Source organism: Hyposmocoma kahamanoa, unplaced genomic scaffold (assembly GCF_003589595.1).
Source record: "Hyposmocoma kahamanoa isolate Upper Pololo Valley unplaced genomic scaffold, ASM358959v1 92, whole genome shotgun sequence".
Taxonomy (NCBI): domain Eukaryota; kingdom Metazoa; phylum Arthropoda; class Insecta; order Lepidoptera; family Cosmopterigidae; genus Hyposmocoma; species Hyposmocoma kahamanoa.
This window is the reverse complement of record NW_020654748.1, coordinates 23,238,744-23,258,294: the sequence shown is the minus strand read 5'-3', so window position 1 is coordinate 23,258,294 and position 19,551 is coordinate 23,238,744. Positions and strand designations below refer to the sequence as shown.

Here is a 19,551-nt window from a genome sequence, read left to right as displayed (position 1 = left end):
TACAAGTAGGCTAGCAAGCGATAATAATAGAATTACAATATTTAGTTAGCAGAGGCTGCTTTTATAATCCTAACTATAAAGTTTTGCAATGCCGCAGGCCCCGTGTGAAACCACCAACCGTCGAGCGAAGACCTGCCATCTCACCTTACGTGAGAGGTGTTACAGACAAGATCGGAAGAGTCCTCAGGCGTGCATCTATCAAGACCTATTTCAAGCCCCTGAGGAAGATTTCTCAGTTCCTGAGACCCGTGAAATGTAACATCCCCTTACAGGATGCAGGAGTTTACTAGCTCGACTGTGAGTGTGGTCTCTCTTACATTGGACAAACAAAGCGAAGTATTTGTACCCGCGTCAAAGAACATATAGCTGATGTCAAACACCGTCGCGTAAACAAGTCTGCAGTCTGCGAGCATGTCATGGATAAACCTACACATTCAATGAAGTTTGACAAACCCCAGGTCCTTGCAAAAGAAGTCCGTTATCTACCCAGGATGCTGCGAGAGGCCATTGAAATTAAAAAACATCCTAATTTCAACAGGGAAAATGGTTTCTCCGTACCACCAGTTTGGGATCCTGTATTTCCTCTAATAAAAAATCCCAAACAGACATAAGACTGCAGTACTTATATATATACTTTATTCTAATTTCTATTAATAATTAATAATAAATTAAACTTAATAAAAATTCATTCAATAAAATAATTTTTTAAAACTTAATGTAGCGTAAATTGGAATGTTTTCTTTGTAAAATTAAAAATAAGGTATTTAATTAATAACTATTGTAACTATAGTGAAAAAATAGTTTCATTTCCTATAAAGTTTTTGCTTCACTGGTTTCTGAACATCAATCGTATCTTATAGTATTAAAAAGCCCTTTTAATGAATTTGTGGCTTTGTTACATCGAGTATATACCCAGAAATATAGACGAAATAAGGGCCATCCATCCCTGAGAACTCATGAGGCAAACGGGCCTTTATCACTTTTAAATATCAAATCGAAATCGCATTTTAGGAAACTGAAATAGTACAGCGCCAACAACTGACCTGTGTTTACGTCTCCGCATATTCCAAAAATATTCTGTATTTATTGTAATAAAGATAATATCTCCAACATTAAGGACTGTTCCATTCGGTGGTGTGTGAAAAACAGCAAAACATCTAATTACAGAACACAAACACACGTAACAATAGATTTAAAAAAGCCAGCCAACCAGACATCGAGCACCAAACTTAGTTATTTTTTTATTCCTTAAACAATCTTAATTCTTTTTACATTGACTTACAAATAAATGGACAACGGGTCTAATACAAAAACAACGAAAAAAATGTCCCAAGTCAACCTATTCGAAATTTAAATTGTAATGTCATCGCAGTATCGCGCTGTCAGTCGAACAAATGAAGACTAGAGCGGAGTTTGGCGCTCTGTACACGATTTTAGCGCCTTACAAGTGCGGACACTTTTTAGCGCGGACCCGACGTCCATATAATTGTAAGTCATTGTCTTTTTATTATTATTTTTTATTCTTAAGCATTTTGTAGCTATCTTAATCATATCTCTTATTTTTAAAACAATAATAAATTTACAGGCGTCCCGCTCTTAGAGAAAAAAATAATGATCACGTTTGGTATAACCAAAGAGACTATGATTTGAGTAAAAACTTAGTAAAGATGAATGACGTAATTCCTCGTCTGTCACTGTGAATTAAACCAGCAGTGGCTTCCTGTATTTCAATTGGTGGCGATCGTGAATCTTCAAAACGATTATGATTTTCAAAGTCATAGACGTAAACTCAACGCCAAACTTCTGTACCAGCGAAGTTATAATTGATCGAGCAATTAATAACGATATTGTAAAGTCTGTCGTATACAATTACAATAAGTATCCTATGTATTTTATTATACCTATAACATAACAACTTGTTTATTTCGATAACATTGTTGTTTCAGTGTATAACTTATATATAGTCCTGCTTATCGATTTCGAAAACAGTGACCCTTTGAAATTAGTTCCTAGCGTGTGGCCTAAATTATATTAGTCATGTCACCATATCGAATTTTGTTTTAAATGCCCCATTACACCTGCTCATAAGAGTAATAACGTAATGCTTAGATATCGCCTGTATAGTGAAGTGTATTCATAATTAAATGTAGTGGCACCTACAGTAGTTGATAATCTCAATATAGATTACTAATAAAACCGACCTCAAGTCATTCACCCCCTAGTTTACCACCCTTAGAGGTGGAATATTATCTTCAAATTTAAATGAGACCACTTGTGAGGTGCCCTATTTTTAATAAAAAAAGAATCATGAAAATCGATTCACAAATGGAGTTATCGCGTAACATACGTACGAAAAAAAAACGTACTGCCAAACTGAGAACCTCCTCCTTTTTTAAGTCGGTTAGAAAAGAGCGAAAAAATCTCAATAATCTTTTAAATGTATACTTGTTTTTAACGTTTTTCGATGTCAACCCCTTGATCCGGAAGTTTTTCAAATGTTTTGATAATGTTTATAAAATCTTGAAAAACTTCAATTTCCATCACATAAATCTAAAAGTTCCTTTGAAATCCGACCACAATACTGTCGGTGTATGTTTACGTGATTCGTCGCGCGTCTCACAATGCTCTAAATCTGTCACGACAATGAAGCAAAATGACCTACATGACGGCCTCACGTTCATAAATAATGGCGATTCCATTTGCAAATTACTGACGATTTAAAAAAAAACTTTGAAGATATGTTTTCAAAAATAGAAGGTTTTAAAAAAATCAACACCTTACGTATTCTAGGCCTAGATTGTATAGACGTCAAATTGGTTACTGTATATTTTTTGCCTTTAGTCACAGTAGCGGTAGAGCTGGTTTTAGATGAGTTCTTCCAGTGAAGTACCCTCTACACTTACCTGTTTCTGCCTCAGCTTCAGTTACAGAAATTACAGGCACATGGGACTTGTCAACTTATATCTCAAGATGACGGGCGCAGTGGCAGTGCCCATCAGATTTAAAGCTCTGAGTGGCTCTACAACTGTAATAGGTAGGGTCGCTTACCACCAGGCGCACGACTTGTTCCTTCCGTGGCTTATTGACATCCGCCATGTTTTTTCAAATGTCACGTTTCCGCTATCGCTCGAAAATCGGAAACCTGAATAATAAACACGTATCTTCGCTCAAATAACGTAAATAATGATTGACGTAAATAACGCCAACCCGTTCAAAAGTAAACTTAAGATCTTTTCAAAGAGAATAGTGGGTGTATATTAAAAGCATTTTAAAGCCCGTAAAAAGTCAATATAGCTCTATAAAAATGTAGTAAAACATCATCTGTCCGTCATATGTACTCCTCCACAGTTTTTCATGTACATTGTGTTTTAATTACAAAAACTGATATTTTTATACTACTTAAATGCGTACTACCTTTTCATTATAGATCTTGTAGATGTCACTTCAGAATACTAGTAATCTAATTGCTAACTCGATGATTTTTGGCATTTTCGAAATTCGAGACAGGTGTTTTCAGTCTCGGGAATTTCGAGATTTTTGTGACTCAAGTCACTTAATTAAACAGTATTAAAAAGCTGTAGAGTGGCCTTTAGAGTATTAATCTTTGGCAATTATCAGGCCCCCTCTATCGGAAGTTACATAAAACGCTGATTGTTTTTTTCGTGCCCAATATATAAAAAAAACTTTCATTTTTATAAAAAGAAATATTTCATGATTTTAGTTTAACTGAGGTACAGATCGAGTCAGCAGATCTCACAAATTTCGGTAAATGTTTGTCACCGATCTTTTTTATTGGTATTTTTTCAGCTTTCATCGCTGTAAGCGACATCTGTGAGAGATCTATGAAGCTTCTCGCTCTGTCGATATCTTTACAGCTACCAGAGGCTGATGTGAGATGTCGCTGTATTCGTTGTAATATTGATTTTTATTTAATATTATGATATTATGAAGTAGGTACATTATGTTTTGACTATATAACGTATCTACTATTAGAATAGTCTTGAAAATCTCGGGTCGAGGAAACGTAACGAGACTGAAAATACTATCTATAGCAACACCCTCTATACAGAGTGAATAATCAATTCAGTGCCTTGCGTAATTTCATTAGATTGTCATAAAACGATTGTGCGCCAACCATTCAGGTGTTAGGTTAAATTCTATTCTCGAGGTGTTGCATAAACGACCGTGTTTAGTCTGCAGACGAATGTGCGTTATTTGGGTTAACACTTGTTAATGGTCGATCGATTTAACAGCATTATAGCGGTTATTATGCCTTGTAGTGCGTCAACGGCAGTCCTCGTCATACGGTTCAAAGTGCGTGGGTGGTGCGTATTCGCGGATATGCCTAATAGCAAAGTTAAAATGAGATTAAAAAATTTCAAAATGATCTTGAAAAGCGCAGAGATCTATTGGAGCTAGCCTTCCTTCACAAGTTATTTACTAACAGGATTGACTGCCCACAACTGACATCAACGTTCAAACTAAGCGTTCTCCATCAATACCCCCGTAAAAAGATAGTTGCTCTTCTGTCACCAGTAGCACTAGCTAGCACTAGCAGTATTCTTAGCATTAATTGCAAAAAATTATATTACACCAAAGCTTTACATTTAGGATGTATATTTTTTATTCTGATTGTTATTGTTATCGTTATATTTAGTTTGTTCTTTTTTCTTTGTATAATACTCTGTATAATAATTTTTTCTTTGTCTAATAAGATCATTCTGCTCAATTTGATGCAAGCTCTGTTACATCTTTAAATAGTTGTGTATCTAGCTAAATACCCTTACCAATGTAAAATGTACATGTATCGATGTAACAATTGCTGATGAACTTCAATAAATAAATAAAATAAACTCGTACGTGAGGTGTATTATAAGCTTCCGGAAGGAACAAGAAAAAAATACTATAAATCAGTGAGCATAAATAAAGTATATCATTGCTATAAATGGTCACAAATGAATTTATTCTTTCTCAATATATTCTCCGTAATGCACTTTTTCATACGAATGAACCAATTTTAAAAACATTTACGCCACTCCTCCGTGACAATCTTTGAAACATATTTTTCATACTATTCGACAGCCTCTTCAGATGACGAAAATCGTTGACCGCATAACTGGTTCTTAATTTTTGGAAATAAATAAAAATCAAAGGTACTGTGCGGGACTGTACGCGGGATGGCTCATAAGGTCAAGGTTGTTCACCTTCAAAAATTCATTTGTCTGTCTGGCCGTGTGAGAACTGTCATTATCGTGGTGCAAGATGATACGTCGTTTACGGTTATTTTTACGGAGTTTGTCAATAACTTCCGGCAAACAAATGGTCGTGTACCAATCACTATTCACGGTACAACGGTTCTCCAAAGTAACAGTAGCCACGTGTCCGGTTTTATTAAAAAAAGAAGCAATCATCCGCTTAGAGGCACTTTGCACGCGCGCCACTTTGGTTAGTTTCGGCTCATCTCGAAAAACCCATACGCTCGATTGCTGCTTTGTTTTGGAATCGTAACTATAAATCCATGTTTCGTCACCTGTTACAATGTCCCACACCAAATTTGACGCCTCTTCGTTGAATTTGGTAGGTATGGCATTGCACCAAGTGACGCGATTCGTTTTTTGAGCCTCAGTCAAGTTGTGTGGGATCCGTCGATAGTACAGCTTTTTCACACCCAAATATTTGTGTAGTTTTGATTGTATTTGACTCATGCCTATGCCTGAAGATGCTCGAATCTCATGGTATGTCACATGCCTGTCTGTTTTGACCATACGGTGCACAGCATCAATGTTTTTGTTGTTCACAGCTGTGGACGGGCGACCATCACGAAATTCGTCACTGAGATTCACACAACCGCGTTTGAATTCTGCAAACCAGCTATAAATAGTCATCTTGCATGGTGCTTCATCGCCAAAAGCAGTTTGAAGCCAAGCGAAGCTCAAATTAGCTATTAAATTACACTTGAAGTCGTAGAAAATCATAATACGAAAATTTTCACGAGTTAAATCCATGGTGAAGTAGACAACCAATTTCTAAAATGACGCCACAATGTAAAAACAAGGGACAGTCAGATGAAACAAACTGTATTCTACAGCCAAAGAGTTCCATTTTCAAATGTTGCAATTACTTTTTAAATATTGTATAAGTAAGTGGCCAGTTCCAGAAACTTATAGTGCGCCCTATGTATGTAACGAAGGAGTAGATTGCTAAAAGCTGCCATGGGTGGCACTGAAACCATTACTCCCATATCTACCTACATAAGATTAGATACTATCTCAGATCGAATTCAAAATTTTCCCTTAGGTGCTGAATAGGTTCTATTGCGCGGGTCGAACGGTAGGAACACTGGCTTTATTTTAGAAATACTTTACAAATTAATTTAAAGCCATTTGAAAAATGTCAAACGTACACTATACGTGTTCTATTTAGTTCAGTTGATACGAAAAAATCATTGGTATAATGTAAAGCACCTATTTAATACAGTGGTTTTCTATCGTGAATTTTTTAAAGAATCATATATTCACACCATATACTAATCAGTGCATATTCTAAATATTACTATATACTTTTTACAAAGCGATTGATTCAACACTTTCATTGTTACGGAATCAACCAAAGCCATTTGAGGTTGTTTCGACACTTCAGTCTTGATTAAAGCGATGCTCCCTATCAGAATCTTGGTTATACGGGTAGGGTGCTATAACATGTGCAAGTACAAGGACCTTATAATAATATGTTTAGGTAAAGACCCCAGCAGGCTTAGCATAAGTCCGAAAACAAAAGTTATCTCTTCTTCGATGACAGTTCCAAGAAGAGATAACTTTTATCTTCGAGAGAAAATAGACATTTCGAAGAAGAGATAACTTGGTCTCGTCTTTGGGCTCATGCTAAGCCTGCAGATCAGCCCGCGGATAGGGTTGTCACAGACCATTGTCACGGAGCTCACCCGGTTCTCGAAAGTGCCTAAGGTGAACGGCCCCAGGTGCACATACGGCACCCTTCCTATTTTCCAGGGTTGTTGCTGATGCAGGGTGCGGATAAATAAAATCAGCTTATGTTAAAAAAACGCGAACAATGTACATCCTTACTGAATCTGGATAAATTCATGATGCTTTCTATTTTCTTTAGTATTGTAAAAATTATTATTTAATGATTTTGTGACATTTATTAACAAAAGAATCAATCCGCATGAAAACAATATATCTGTCTAACTTAATCGTTCTGGAATTTTTACAAAATTGATTTAAAAACAACAGCTGAGCTGCTTTTTCGGTTTACAGTCTGTTTCTGGAAGGTTTGTAAATTATTCCAGCGTGCCTTCAAGGTCACGTCACAACCCTGTAACAACCCTGCAGGGGTCTATCGCCCGGAAGTCCCGCTTAATAGCTCGCTGAATATTTAACAGTTATGGCCAGGCTAAATAAGTAAGTCAGTCGGTAGAGCACTATGGGTATTTATTATTATACAAAACGGGGCACAGAGATATTACACAGATACTACGACGTAAGTAAATACTTATAACAGGAACTAATACAAAATTACAGCAGAAAAGACGCGCGCACATGAAAGACTTCTAATTCGATCCAGTGTTAGACGCGGACTCTTGGACACTAACTGGAGCGCGCGGGGGTGTGGGTCGGTAATCACGTATAAAACGGAAGTTACCGGAAGTCCTTTCGTTATTACCATATTTGGTCCTTAAAAATGGATATTTTAGCAAACCAAGGTCGATGGCGAGAAGCGCCATCTACATTCGCAAAGCATAATCTACTTCCTCGAGGATGGGTGGTCGTCGCGATATCGGTTAGGACGCTTTCTAGTACGCTTCGGGCGCACTAGATGGGGTTGACACGCTATACAGTGTTATATATTCACTCTTATCTGATGTAGACTTTATATTAAAATTAATATTAAGTATTTATATATATTACGATTAACATTTGTATTTTATAGAAGATTTTAAATATTGTTCACTAGATGTTAATATTTATCAATCAGTACTAGCTTTGTGTACATGTCGGTGGAAGTGTGGACCAATATTTGCACTGCGCGTCAAATTTTACATACTGTGAAATTAATGGCGTTAATCTGTGTTATATACCTGTTTCAATAAATAAATAAACTAAATGCCATACCCCGGTGTCATAGCAATAAATACTTGAAATGGAACTTGTATTATTAGGACTTGCATTTTGAATAAATAAATAAATAAATTTCGTTTGTAAAAGGTATAAATTCAGTAGATTTAGTGGATTTTAGTAGTGGACAAGAAAAATTCGCTCACTACTCTCGCTGAGGTTAAATTCAAACTTAATCTAAATAAACACACAAACACAAACAACTTATTAACTAATAAAACTCTTACACATTTAAAAACAAACAATAAACAAAACAGTTAGCACAATAACGAATGACAGAACAATGTGAAGGATTTATCGAATTTTGTTATTAATCACACAAACGATAATCAGCCGCGTTCGTATTTGAATTCCTACACCTGACTTATCGTGAAAATAACTAATTGTCTTACTCACCTTGAAAATAATATTATTATTTTATTTTGTGACTTAATCCAAGTCGCTGGATCGAATTGTAATAGGCTTTTAAAGTTAGCCACAGAATATTATCTCTACATTCGACTTTCGTGATTATTTGCTAAATGATTATCTCAAGTTAATCGTTACTTATTAAGATGTGACTGCTTATTATTTTCCTGATATTTCCAAACGGTTACATAGTCGTCCTTTAGTGGCAGTTGACAGCTTTAAAAGTAGTAAGCCTCGCCGTCTAATAAGCCATACTATCAGATCTTAATTTTTTATTTTTATTGTATTAATTCGTATCCAAAAAGCGACGCGAGGATTTCAACGCACCGAATGCCAAACGACCAATGCGCTGTCGCAATGTAACGCCTTGTCCGATGCGCACGCTTTCCGTTTCAACGCGTCATGTCACATGTAGTTCTAATTTATGTGTAGTACAGTAGTAACCAGAGAATAAAAAAGTAACGTACAGTCAAGAGCTCGTCAAACTTGACACTTGTTACTATGGACCGTTCTTATCGTAAGCGGCATAGAGTTTTAAATCTTAAGTGTCAAGCTTGACGTGCTCTTGATCCTGTATAATGCGGTCACCGTTCAAGCGTCGTAAAGCCGACGCAACGCATTACGTAAGCTATAAATTAAATCGTATAAAACTGTAACTACAAAAACCCGCCATTTTCTTTTTTTTTGACAGGTTTCGCATTAAACCGGTCAGAAAAATCTTTATTCCAACGTAATATGAGCTAAAATGACGTTACACGGAAGTCGCTCTTATTGCATGGATGTAAAGGTTTTTCTGGTCGGCTCAAGGCTATTCCGTCCCTTACCCTCATTTCAATTTCTTGCAGCGTTACCATTGTGACCCACTTTTCTCGCTGGCCAGTCAACCTGTGACCATGGAATAATATCAGGATACCAATAAGCCATAACAAGTGATAATCATTAATATGAAGCCTCGACCAAGTTGAGACACGATCCAACGGCATAAACAGCCTTTGTCTCTGACTACGCGTCAGCCGCTAAACGCAAAAAGCAGCAAGCATCAAAATAATGAAAGGGGTGGTATATCTAAAACTATACCTGATGACAGCACTTTCTCGGGCAGGGTACCAAATGGTAAATGTGGCTCACCGGGGTAGGCGGAACTGGGATGCTGGTTGTGCGCAGCATAGACAGCTTGCGCCGCTGTTCAGCCGAGAGGGACGCCCGGCGACTCCTGGCGATGCCATAGTCCGATGGGTCAGGGTAGTCGAGACTCAGCCCACGCACCAACGATGGGCGGAGCATGACTCAGCTCGATAATTAAAAACTTAGTTTGACAGTTAAAGATTTAGCACGATCTCAGTTTGAAAGTTAAATAAATTGACAGATAAAAATTCCTTTAGTTCGTAATTAATTTGGTTTTAAATTCTAGAAAATTTTAGCGATACTTTATTGTTAATAGTCATTGCTTGATATAGTAAAATATAATATACATAGCGTGAATTCTAACTAAAATATTATACAAGATTTGTATGATCATCTACTTTAACTATTGCTTTCTATAGTTAATACTAGAAATCTACATTATTATTAAAACATTTACTAACATGGTATTATAGCAACTTATATATATTTTGTTTAAATTTAAAAAATGACCCTAAAAGCGAATGTTAAGCGAATATCAAATAGATTGTTGTCGCGATGTAATGATATGAAGTGTGTTAGGAATAAAGAATGCTCTTGCGGATGCTTTAGAGTGCATTTTAAAACTGTGCAAGCTGCACGTTTGGGTCAAAAGTCTATTTACAGTAGACAGCTGTTTGCACGTGGTGTCAGTTTTTCAAATTTCGAAAAATTCCTTCAGACTGCACCCAAACCAACACGCGTCTGTTTGCCAAACCGGGGCTACCACTCGTATCAACTCAGCTACTGACCGTGGTACATCATGATATTGGGTAAAATAAACATGGCATTTTTTTTTATTTATAAAAAAATTAAAAGACATTTGTTTTATCGAGTTCTTAAGTTTTCGCGATTGTTAGGCATAAGAAATGAAACTATTTTTAATCGACTTCAAAATTCTTTCTGTTTTAATTCGGCTGTATTTTTATTTTTTTATGTACGCAACTTGTACGCAGTAACTCTGACATTTGTGAACCGATTTTGATGATTCTTTTTTTGTTAGAAAGTGAGTACGTCAATATTGGTCTCATTTAAATTTGAAGAATAAATTCCACCTCTAAGGGTGCAAAGTTAGGGGATCAATCGAGATCGATTGTTAAGGTTTTAGTTTCAGTTTATATGTACGCGTACTTCATAAACGTAATAAGTAAAGTATGAAATCGGTTCTTTCTTTTTTTTAATAATTTTGATCTAAATCGGCTGACACAACTGTGATCATGGGAACTGTAAAGGCCCCGAAATGTTGGTTAATTCTAAAAAAAATATACGCGATTTAAATCCGAAAACATAGTTTCATTTCCAATATTTGTATTATCAAAATTGTTTAGGACACCATGTGTCTGTAAGACGCATGTAAAGCTATTCCCCGACAAGCTGAGGCAAGCAAAAGATCCAAAACCGAACGTAATTATTTGTTAGGCCGTTCCATTTGTGTACTTGCCTTTGTTGGTTTATCGATTACTAGCCATCCATTATCAATGACAAATGTCTACAAATAGACAGCATAATAATAATGTAGGAGACAGTAAAGGGCGAGTGGAAGTGACAACAAACAAACATAATACGAAACCTTAGAAAGTATCACGGTGCCTACATTATGTACCCACAGAAGGGCTGATTAGTTGTTAATCGTGTTATGGAACAACTTGGACAGGTGACGTTTTAGTAAATGGATACCTATGCTAAATTGTATGCGGCGTCTTAAGTTCAAGAATGTTTGGAATCGTTATCTCATATAAAGCCTCCAAAGCACCGTGTACTTCAATATGTACATAATACGTGAAATAATTCAAAGCCATTATTAAAACGCCCAGTGTACGTTATATTGAAAATATCTAATTCAAAATGGCAAGCGTTATTTATTAATTTTGATGAAAAAAGGTACAATTCGGAATTTAATGTTCTATTTTCTACTTAAAGGATGGAATCCATAGTCTAAGATTTTCTACTCCTGCAATCTGTCAATTATAATATCATAAACTTTACAAACTCTCTTTTTAGTTCGCAATCAAAATTCTATTGTCTCTGGTACTCGCTATTGAGATAAAAAAAATCATTAAAGTACTGTACACAGAACTATAATGAGTTTCAAAAAATAACTTCCTATTTTTGCTAATTATATTTCAATTAGCTGACTGCCCCCTGATTGGCTAAATTGGCCCAAAATTGGTTAAATTGGTTTTGCAACCGGGCCATAAATCTTTATAAAAAAATAAAATGTTGGTCAAAATGCTATACTTGGATTTTCTTTCTCTTTGGTTGTTGGTGGAACCTTTGCCTACCCTAATAAATGGGATAATATTAATTTTTTTAAATGCGTTTGTTGTCATGGACTGTTATCACGGTACTCGACTTTATGAACCCTTCAACGATTGCATAAAATACTATTTTATTATCAGAGATTGAAATAAGACTTTGGATTTCAAGTAATACAAATGGAGTAGAAAATACCTCACTCATAAATCCCGGAATATAAATGAATAATTAAAAACCAAGAAATAATAGTTATATCGTGACTGATAAACACAAACTCTTTTTTTAAATACACTACCGATGTAAAGTTTTTTTAAACAACCTCATTAGAGAATTACCTGTATTATGAGTACCAGAGCAACAAATTTTACAACTCAGAACACCCAGACCAAAACCAGTTTCGAAAAATTAAACTACCGGAAATCGAACCGGCACCTGCACATCTAGCGTTTACAGTGCAAACCGTATACTTAAAAAAATATGACCAAAATACAACGCTATATTTTTACGCTATATTTTTTTTTTTCAATTTTGAAGGGAGGTATTATCGACCCTATGTTGGAAGTATCCTTGTACTATAGATATATGATAGTTAATTTAAAGATGAAATTGGCCCAGTACATTTTTTATGGTAGTTAAATATTTCATCTTAATGAAAATGTTAAATGTCTCAACTAACAAGAAAACAGATCGTTACTAAACTATTTTTACAGGTTTACGAGATAGATTGGAAATGAAATTTTTTATTATTTATCGTGATTCATATACGAAAAAATACGAGTATTTGTCCTGAATAAACGTGTTATTCATCTATCTATATATATTTATCAATTATTTAATTGTTTTTCACAAACAAACGTTTCAATCTCTTTAGGTACATGACAGCTGTTGGTTTATTTGAAAATATATACATATGCGATTTAGAACCAAAAAACACTCGATGACTATTTTATAGTTCACAAAAATCAACTTAGAAACAATTCCAAACATTCATGGTTAGTCCCTAAATGAAACTGAATGTAATTTTATATTTCCAATTAATTATTTCAGTAATCACCTTTTTCTTTCCATGTTATCCATCTTAAAGTCCAATCGATATACGTATATGAAAAAATAGCTTTAACTTCGACATCACCGTATAAAAACAGTTCATAAACTTATAAAAAGTAATTTCTAAATCTAAGTAAATCAGGATCAAAGTTTACGTAAATTCCAAATGCTCAATCGATTGTCGAGGTATATTTCTTAATAACTTTCGAAAACAAATCTACCATTTTTTTATTAACTCTATAATCACCTATGCAACCACCGATTAAAAATGCTTATAGTCGCTTTGTCACCTTAATTTTTTGCACAATTGTCACTTCTTAACCGACTAATTTTACGTCAATCACTTTTTAAATTTTTTTTTAACCAACAAAATTGAATTTTAATGGAGATTAGATAGGATTGTTTTTTATAGACCCTTTGTGAGGACGACGGGTCGATTACGTAGATTGAACACGCGTCGCGCCTGAAAAACCGTACGGCGCGTTTATATATCTACAGCGCAAACTGAAATGATCCGAAGAACTAAGCTCGGATGGGTGGAGAAAGTTGACTGAACGCCAGCCGTGTTGCACAATTATCTCTCTGACATTTTAAAATTGGATCAGACAAGCTGTAGACGCATTGCGAATGTGTAAATACTGGAGATACGTAGACAATGCTAATTATGCCAGTTGAGGTAAATTCGAAAACCTCGTAACTCTGTTTTTGCGCAATAATCGTAATCCCTTGTTTATCCTTCAAGCACAATTTTGGCAAATTAAAGCTTAAAATGTGATTTCTAGGCCAAAGGTATACGATTGTACCTTAATTAACCGGTAACCGATGTGAATAAAACTTGGCAAATAGATTTGTTTTTTATAATTTTAATTATAAAACAAAGGTATAATCATAGATTGTTATATAAAACGATTTCTAGTAATTCGTGGTTAATTCTGTGTTTTGTGTCTACTCTAAAGTTTTCATTAATGGAGATACTAGGTTTACGAATTTAACTAACGTTGTGTTATTGTATACAAAGTATCTTTAGACGCAGTGTCTTATATTTAATGAAATAACCTGTGGTGTAATTTAGTTTTCGATTTGTTTGTGATTTTGTTCTGTAATTATTGATTTGTGTCTCAAGTATGAACGTTTTTAATTATGTTTTCTTTTTTGTTTTTTTCTGTTTGTTCTTGTATTATGTTTTTCTCACTTTTAATTTTTTTTCTTGTGTTGTTTATTTCTTTTGTTTGTTTATTATTTTTCTGTGTGGTGTCGTTTGTGTTGTGCAAACAAATGAATTTTCTTTCTTCTTCCTTCTTTCCTTTTTATGTAATGAAAATCAAGGATTTTTTTCAATAAAAAAAATCCCAATAATAAAACGAATTACTTGAAACAATTTTGCCTCCATCTGTTGATGGAAAGTGACAATGAAGGGTGCACACCTAGATAATAGTATGCCTGTAATTTCACCAGCACCCTTACCCTTCAAAACCGGAACACAGTAATGCTGACATTACTTCTTGGCGACAGAAATATGTAAGGTATTATATGGTTATTACATGGCTGGTTGATGATAATATAATTACATAGTGTTAGCCATGAACCAGCTACATCTAATATTAATATTAGACAAAATATGGTAGCTGTAAAGTGCCCGAACGCGATTTAGATGCGAATATTTAATTTTCGATGCGGAGTGATCGAAACCCTATGAAGTCGATATCACTGTAAATTACTGTAGATATATATATACTACAACATTCAGGTTTTAACCCAAAATAACATTACCTATTGAAACTTACGTTTCAACACGTAATGTCTTTGGTAACAACAAAAACTCGAAAACGGAGTGGGAACATTTTTGGCGGCGACTCAAAATTTTTAGTTTGTTGACTCTGATTTTACACGATATTAATATTTTTGGTCTAAAACTGGAGTCGTTTATTTTAATGAGTAGTCGTCAACTCAATGCTAACAGCGGACTGTACAATGTTGTCTGCAACATTCGCAGAGAAGATTAACATTTCATAGGTAAGCAAATTACACTTTAAATCGCATGGCAGATTCCCTTGAGAATAATGAGCAAGAACCTCTAGGGGTTACTCTTTGTAAATATACATTTGAATGCATTTACGATGTTTTTCAAGAATTAACCCAACCCAAAATACATCCTTTTTTACTTATTACTGAGATTTGTACAGAAAGTGCTCTATTTTATTGTGAATGGGACATCAAACCTTTCATTGGACAAAATAATCACATAACGACCTTGATATGGTCTAATATAATGTAAAACTTTTGCAATTTATAGATTCAGGGGCTACTTTGTAGAAGGCCATGTTAATAATAATTATAATTGTTTCATGGAAAAAAACCCCAAAAGTCTGTTATCGGCTTTTTCCGATTGCCATGGGATCCCCTCATCAGATTCCGACTTCATGGTGACAATGGGACTGTTACGGACTCCTTTGTACATTTTATATCTTTTTCTGATTGTCACGGTGACGGTGATTTGTTGATTACGTGTGTTGTGGCAAGTGAAAAGTCGACTTCGACGAATCATTTGCGGCATTGGCGAAATCGCCATTTTTTTGTATAATTTTTATAATAATATTAAACTACCGTACATAGTTATTTTTACTTGACATTGGCAAAATCATTGATTATTTCCATGGGGCCATAACATTTAAAAGAAGAAGAATCATTTGCGGAAAATATTTTTTTATCAATTAAATTTTTATTGAATTGATATTCAATTATTTTTTGTGAAATTACTCCACTAGTTTGTTATAATTATTAATACAAAGATCGAACACTCAGAAAAAATTCCTTCGATCCGGTCGGATTCGAACCGACGTCTTCTTGCATACCGTGTCAGACGCTATACCAACTAAGCACGGAACGAACCAACGGACCCCACGAATTTTTCTATGTGCTTGCGTCGTGTCTTTGTATTTGGTCTTTCAACGACTTTTTAGTCGTAGCGCCATCTATGAGAAATCTATTACAGATTTATCACCCAGTTAGTACCTTTACAGCTACCAGTCCTGGCGAGAGATGTCGCTATTCACTGTATTAATTAAATTTTTATTGAATTGATATTCAATTATTTTTTTATCGTTTTTCGCCTCTCCATGGGGCATCCTCAGGCGCTGTTGATTGCTCGACGCTCAGCCTTCTTCGGCCGATATGCCGACATGGATAAGTAAGGTGAGTATGGAAATGACGACTGATAGGGAAGAGCATTGTGCCGCCTCACCTAGCGTGGGATAAGGACAGAAAGAAGAAGAAGAAATTAAAGACGTCCTAAAGAAAGCACAAGTCAAGAGAGTATCCTTAACCCATAGCTCAGTAGCAGTAGTGCTCCTTGTGAAAAACTTTTCCAGGGAAGTACTGCCTAAACCTTTCCTATTTCTGCCGCCAAGCAGTAATGTCAGCATTACTGCGTTCCGGTTTTAAAGGGCAAGGGTGCTGGTGAACTGACAGGCACAAAAAACTTATCAACTTATGTCTCGGAGTGTCGGGCGTAGTGGCAGTACGCCTCAGAGCTTTCTGATTGAAAGCTCTGAGTGGCATTGGCACTGCAACTGTTAAGAACAGGCGTGTCGCTTACCATCAGGTGCACGACTTGTTCGTCCCGTCACTTAGTATCGTAAAAAAATATTTGCGCGACAGACACGTCTCAGTTTTTTAATGATATAAGCCATTATTCTAGAAACCCATCCATTTGTCATTTACAATATTTATTTCAAACAGATCCAGACTACCTGGTAGAGCTAAACGGGTCGCTACCATAGATTATTGTCATCCAAGTGCGCAGAAGCTATATAAATAACCTTTAGTTTAAAGGAAATTGGAAACATATCAGGTCAGAGCAAAGGCTTATCAGACGGCCTGGGGCTCTTTGTGTTTAACAAGGAACGTAGCAGCTCAATTTGCATGAATACGGTTTCTCCGTGAAAATGAAATCAGGTCATATTTATTTGGGATATTTGAAATTCAATGTATTTATAACTTTCCAGTTTTATCACGATGTTTTGTTTGTCAATTTTTACACAGTTGTGTGAGAAGAAAAAGTTGAAAGACTCAAACGTGTAAAGGAAAGGAGGTAGCAGTATTTTAGGCACGTAATAAAGGGTAGATACCAGATTCTGCAACTAATAATGCAAGTGAAAATCCAAGGAAAGCGTAATCGTGTCAGAAGAAAAACCTCGTGGTTGAAGAATCTGAGAAACTGGTTCCACTTTAGCACGCTTCCCCTCTTTCATGCGGCAGCTTCAAAAATGATAATAGCCATGATGGATGAAACCCTTGTAGCGAAATAAAAATGTTTTAGAAAAAAATTATGATTATTAGTGGAGTTTATATACATAAGTGTGCTGAAGTCACACGCTTGGTATAATTCAGCAATCGTGTTCAAAGCCGTATGTGATCAGATCATAGATACGTCAAAAGTGCGTTTGTTACGTAAAAGCATTGACTTAGAAATAAATGGACGACCGACGGGTCTAATACAAAAACCACGAAAAAAATGTCCCAAGTCAACCTATTTAAACGTAGTGACATGTAAAGGAATATGAAAAAGCTAAAACGTTGAATTTAAATTGTAATGTCATCGCAGTACTGTCTAATTTTGCTTGCTTCGCTGTCAGTCGAACAAACGAAGACTAAAGCGTGAATGACGCTCTGTATACGATTTTAACGCCCTATAAGTTCGGACACTTTTTAGCGCGGACCCGACGTCCATATAATTGTAAGTCAATGCGTAAAAGTCATAAAAATAATACAAACTACCTGAAACAAATGAATTATATGTGAAAAGTAGTGGCAATAGATCTCCTTGTGAAAGAGTTCGTCCAGGCAAGTACTGCCATCAAATCTAAATGGTAATGTAAGCATTACTGCTTTCCGGTTTTGAAGGGTAAGAGTGCTGGTGAAATTACAGGCACATGGGACTTGTCAGCTAAAGCCGAGTTACTTATTTTCCAGCTGATACTGTAACGTGACAGATACAGTAACGAGGTTCTAATGTTTAGACTTGAATCAGTCTTCACTCGCTAGAATGAGTGGTTATCGTCGGCTCACTGCGAACCATGTACACACTATGATTTTTTGTAACATAACATGTAACAACTTGCTAGTGAGTACCCGGCTCTATGTGTCAAGGTGACGGGCACAGTGACAATGCCCGTCAGATGTTTGCGATCTAAAGCTCTGAGTGGCATGGGAATTGCTACGGACAGGCGTGTCGCTTTCCGTTAGGCACAGGACTTGTTCTAAAAAATAACTAGAACGCTCCAATTTAAGCAAAAAGTAGCTATCGAGTAACTGCGTAGAGGTTCTGAAAAAGCATAAAAAATAACACAAAAATGACTGAAAATACACAAAGTACAATATTAGATTTCGAAGAAATTACTGTAAATAGATTTCCTCGTCTTGATTTCTGTGTAATCAACAAATAGTCTGTAATTTATTTGTCTGACGAAAACACATTCCAGGAAAAGAAAAGAATGAAGGGAAAAAAACATTTAGAGCCAAGGAAACTCAAACAGATCTTGATCGTCTGTGAAATATATTACTTTAAACACAAGGTACATGGGTATTTATCACGAAAACCGAAGGTCGTGAATGCTACACCTATTTTAATTCACGTCCACATTATAGTTTAATAAAATCTGCTACACGTCAAATAGCTCCTTAGAAAAATACTATTTCGTTGTCTTTACAATAACGTTTTATGTATTATATAACACAATAATATATAATACTATATATATATGTGTGTATATATATATATATGTGTGTGTGTATATATATATATATATTATAATACTACAATTTAGAAATAAGAATACAGCGACAAGCAGAGCAAGCGAATCTTAATCGGGAATAAAAAAGCACCCATCTTCCGACTTAAAAAACTTTTAGTTCAAAATAGTGGTATTCTGCAATACTACGTCATTTTGTTTTGTGTAAAGGCAGTGATTTGTTGAATCTTGCATATGTATCATAAATAAAAAAATAAATCTGTACTAAAATAAATCACGTAATGGTGGTTGCGTCACAACTTTATTTTTCAATATTGGTAGGTATTACTGTTCCTTCTTGTTTTTTGTGTATTGTTTCGTCGTGTAAACAAAACACTAGAGATAAATTTATATCTTATAAAAACATTGTTTTTTTCTATTATTTGGGTTGAAAGTGTTCTACAATTCGTGATAAAAATATTTAAAAGGCAAAGCTTACAAAGTCCCGTTCTCTCTATAATTTCACTTGATTACGCGACGTGATGTAGCCGATGATGTTACGCGATTGTCTATACAATATTCACTCTAGCCTTGAATAGTCTCAAATTGTTATGTTTAGAAAACATAGACGCCGGTAGTGTTTTCCACTCCTGTGCCGTACGCATTAGGATTAGGAAGGAGGAAATAAAGCGCTTCATGACGTATGAATGGTAAATTTATATGAAAATCGACGTAAAACATAATTTCATCACCTACAAATAGCAAAAATTCTTGATAGTTTCTAAACCCAGCTTCTTCAAAATATTTCATGAACATTA

General features: G+C 35.3%; 1 protein-coding gene across 4 annotated transcripts in view; it reads right to left on the bottom strand.

Moving 5' to 3' along the window:
• LOC113236420 (uncharacterized protein ZK1073.1) overlaps window positions 1-9,816 on the bottom strand; it is a 152,991-nt gene extending 143,175 nt beyond the window's left edge. For 2 of the 4 annotated variants that reach the window (XM_026472466.1, XM_026472469.1), the window contains exon 1: window positions 9,669-9,816. In XM_026472466.1, the coding sequence (XP_026328251.1) occupies window positions 9,669-9,707 (39 nt within the window). In that variant the 5' untranslated portion in view covers window positions 9,708-9,816. Of the gene's footprint in view, window positions 1-9,617 lie in introns of all 4 variants that reach the window. The other 2 variants (XM_026472465.1, XM_026472467.1) reach the window with 2 other exon arrangements.
• Between the last annotated feature and the right edge of the window lie 9,735 nt (window positions 9,817-19,551).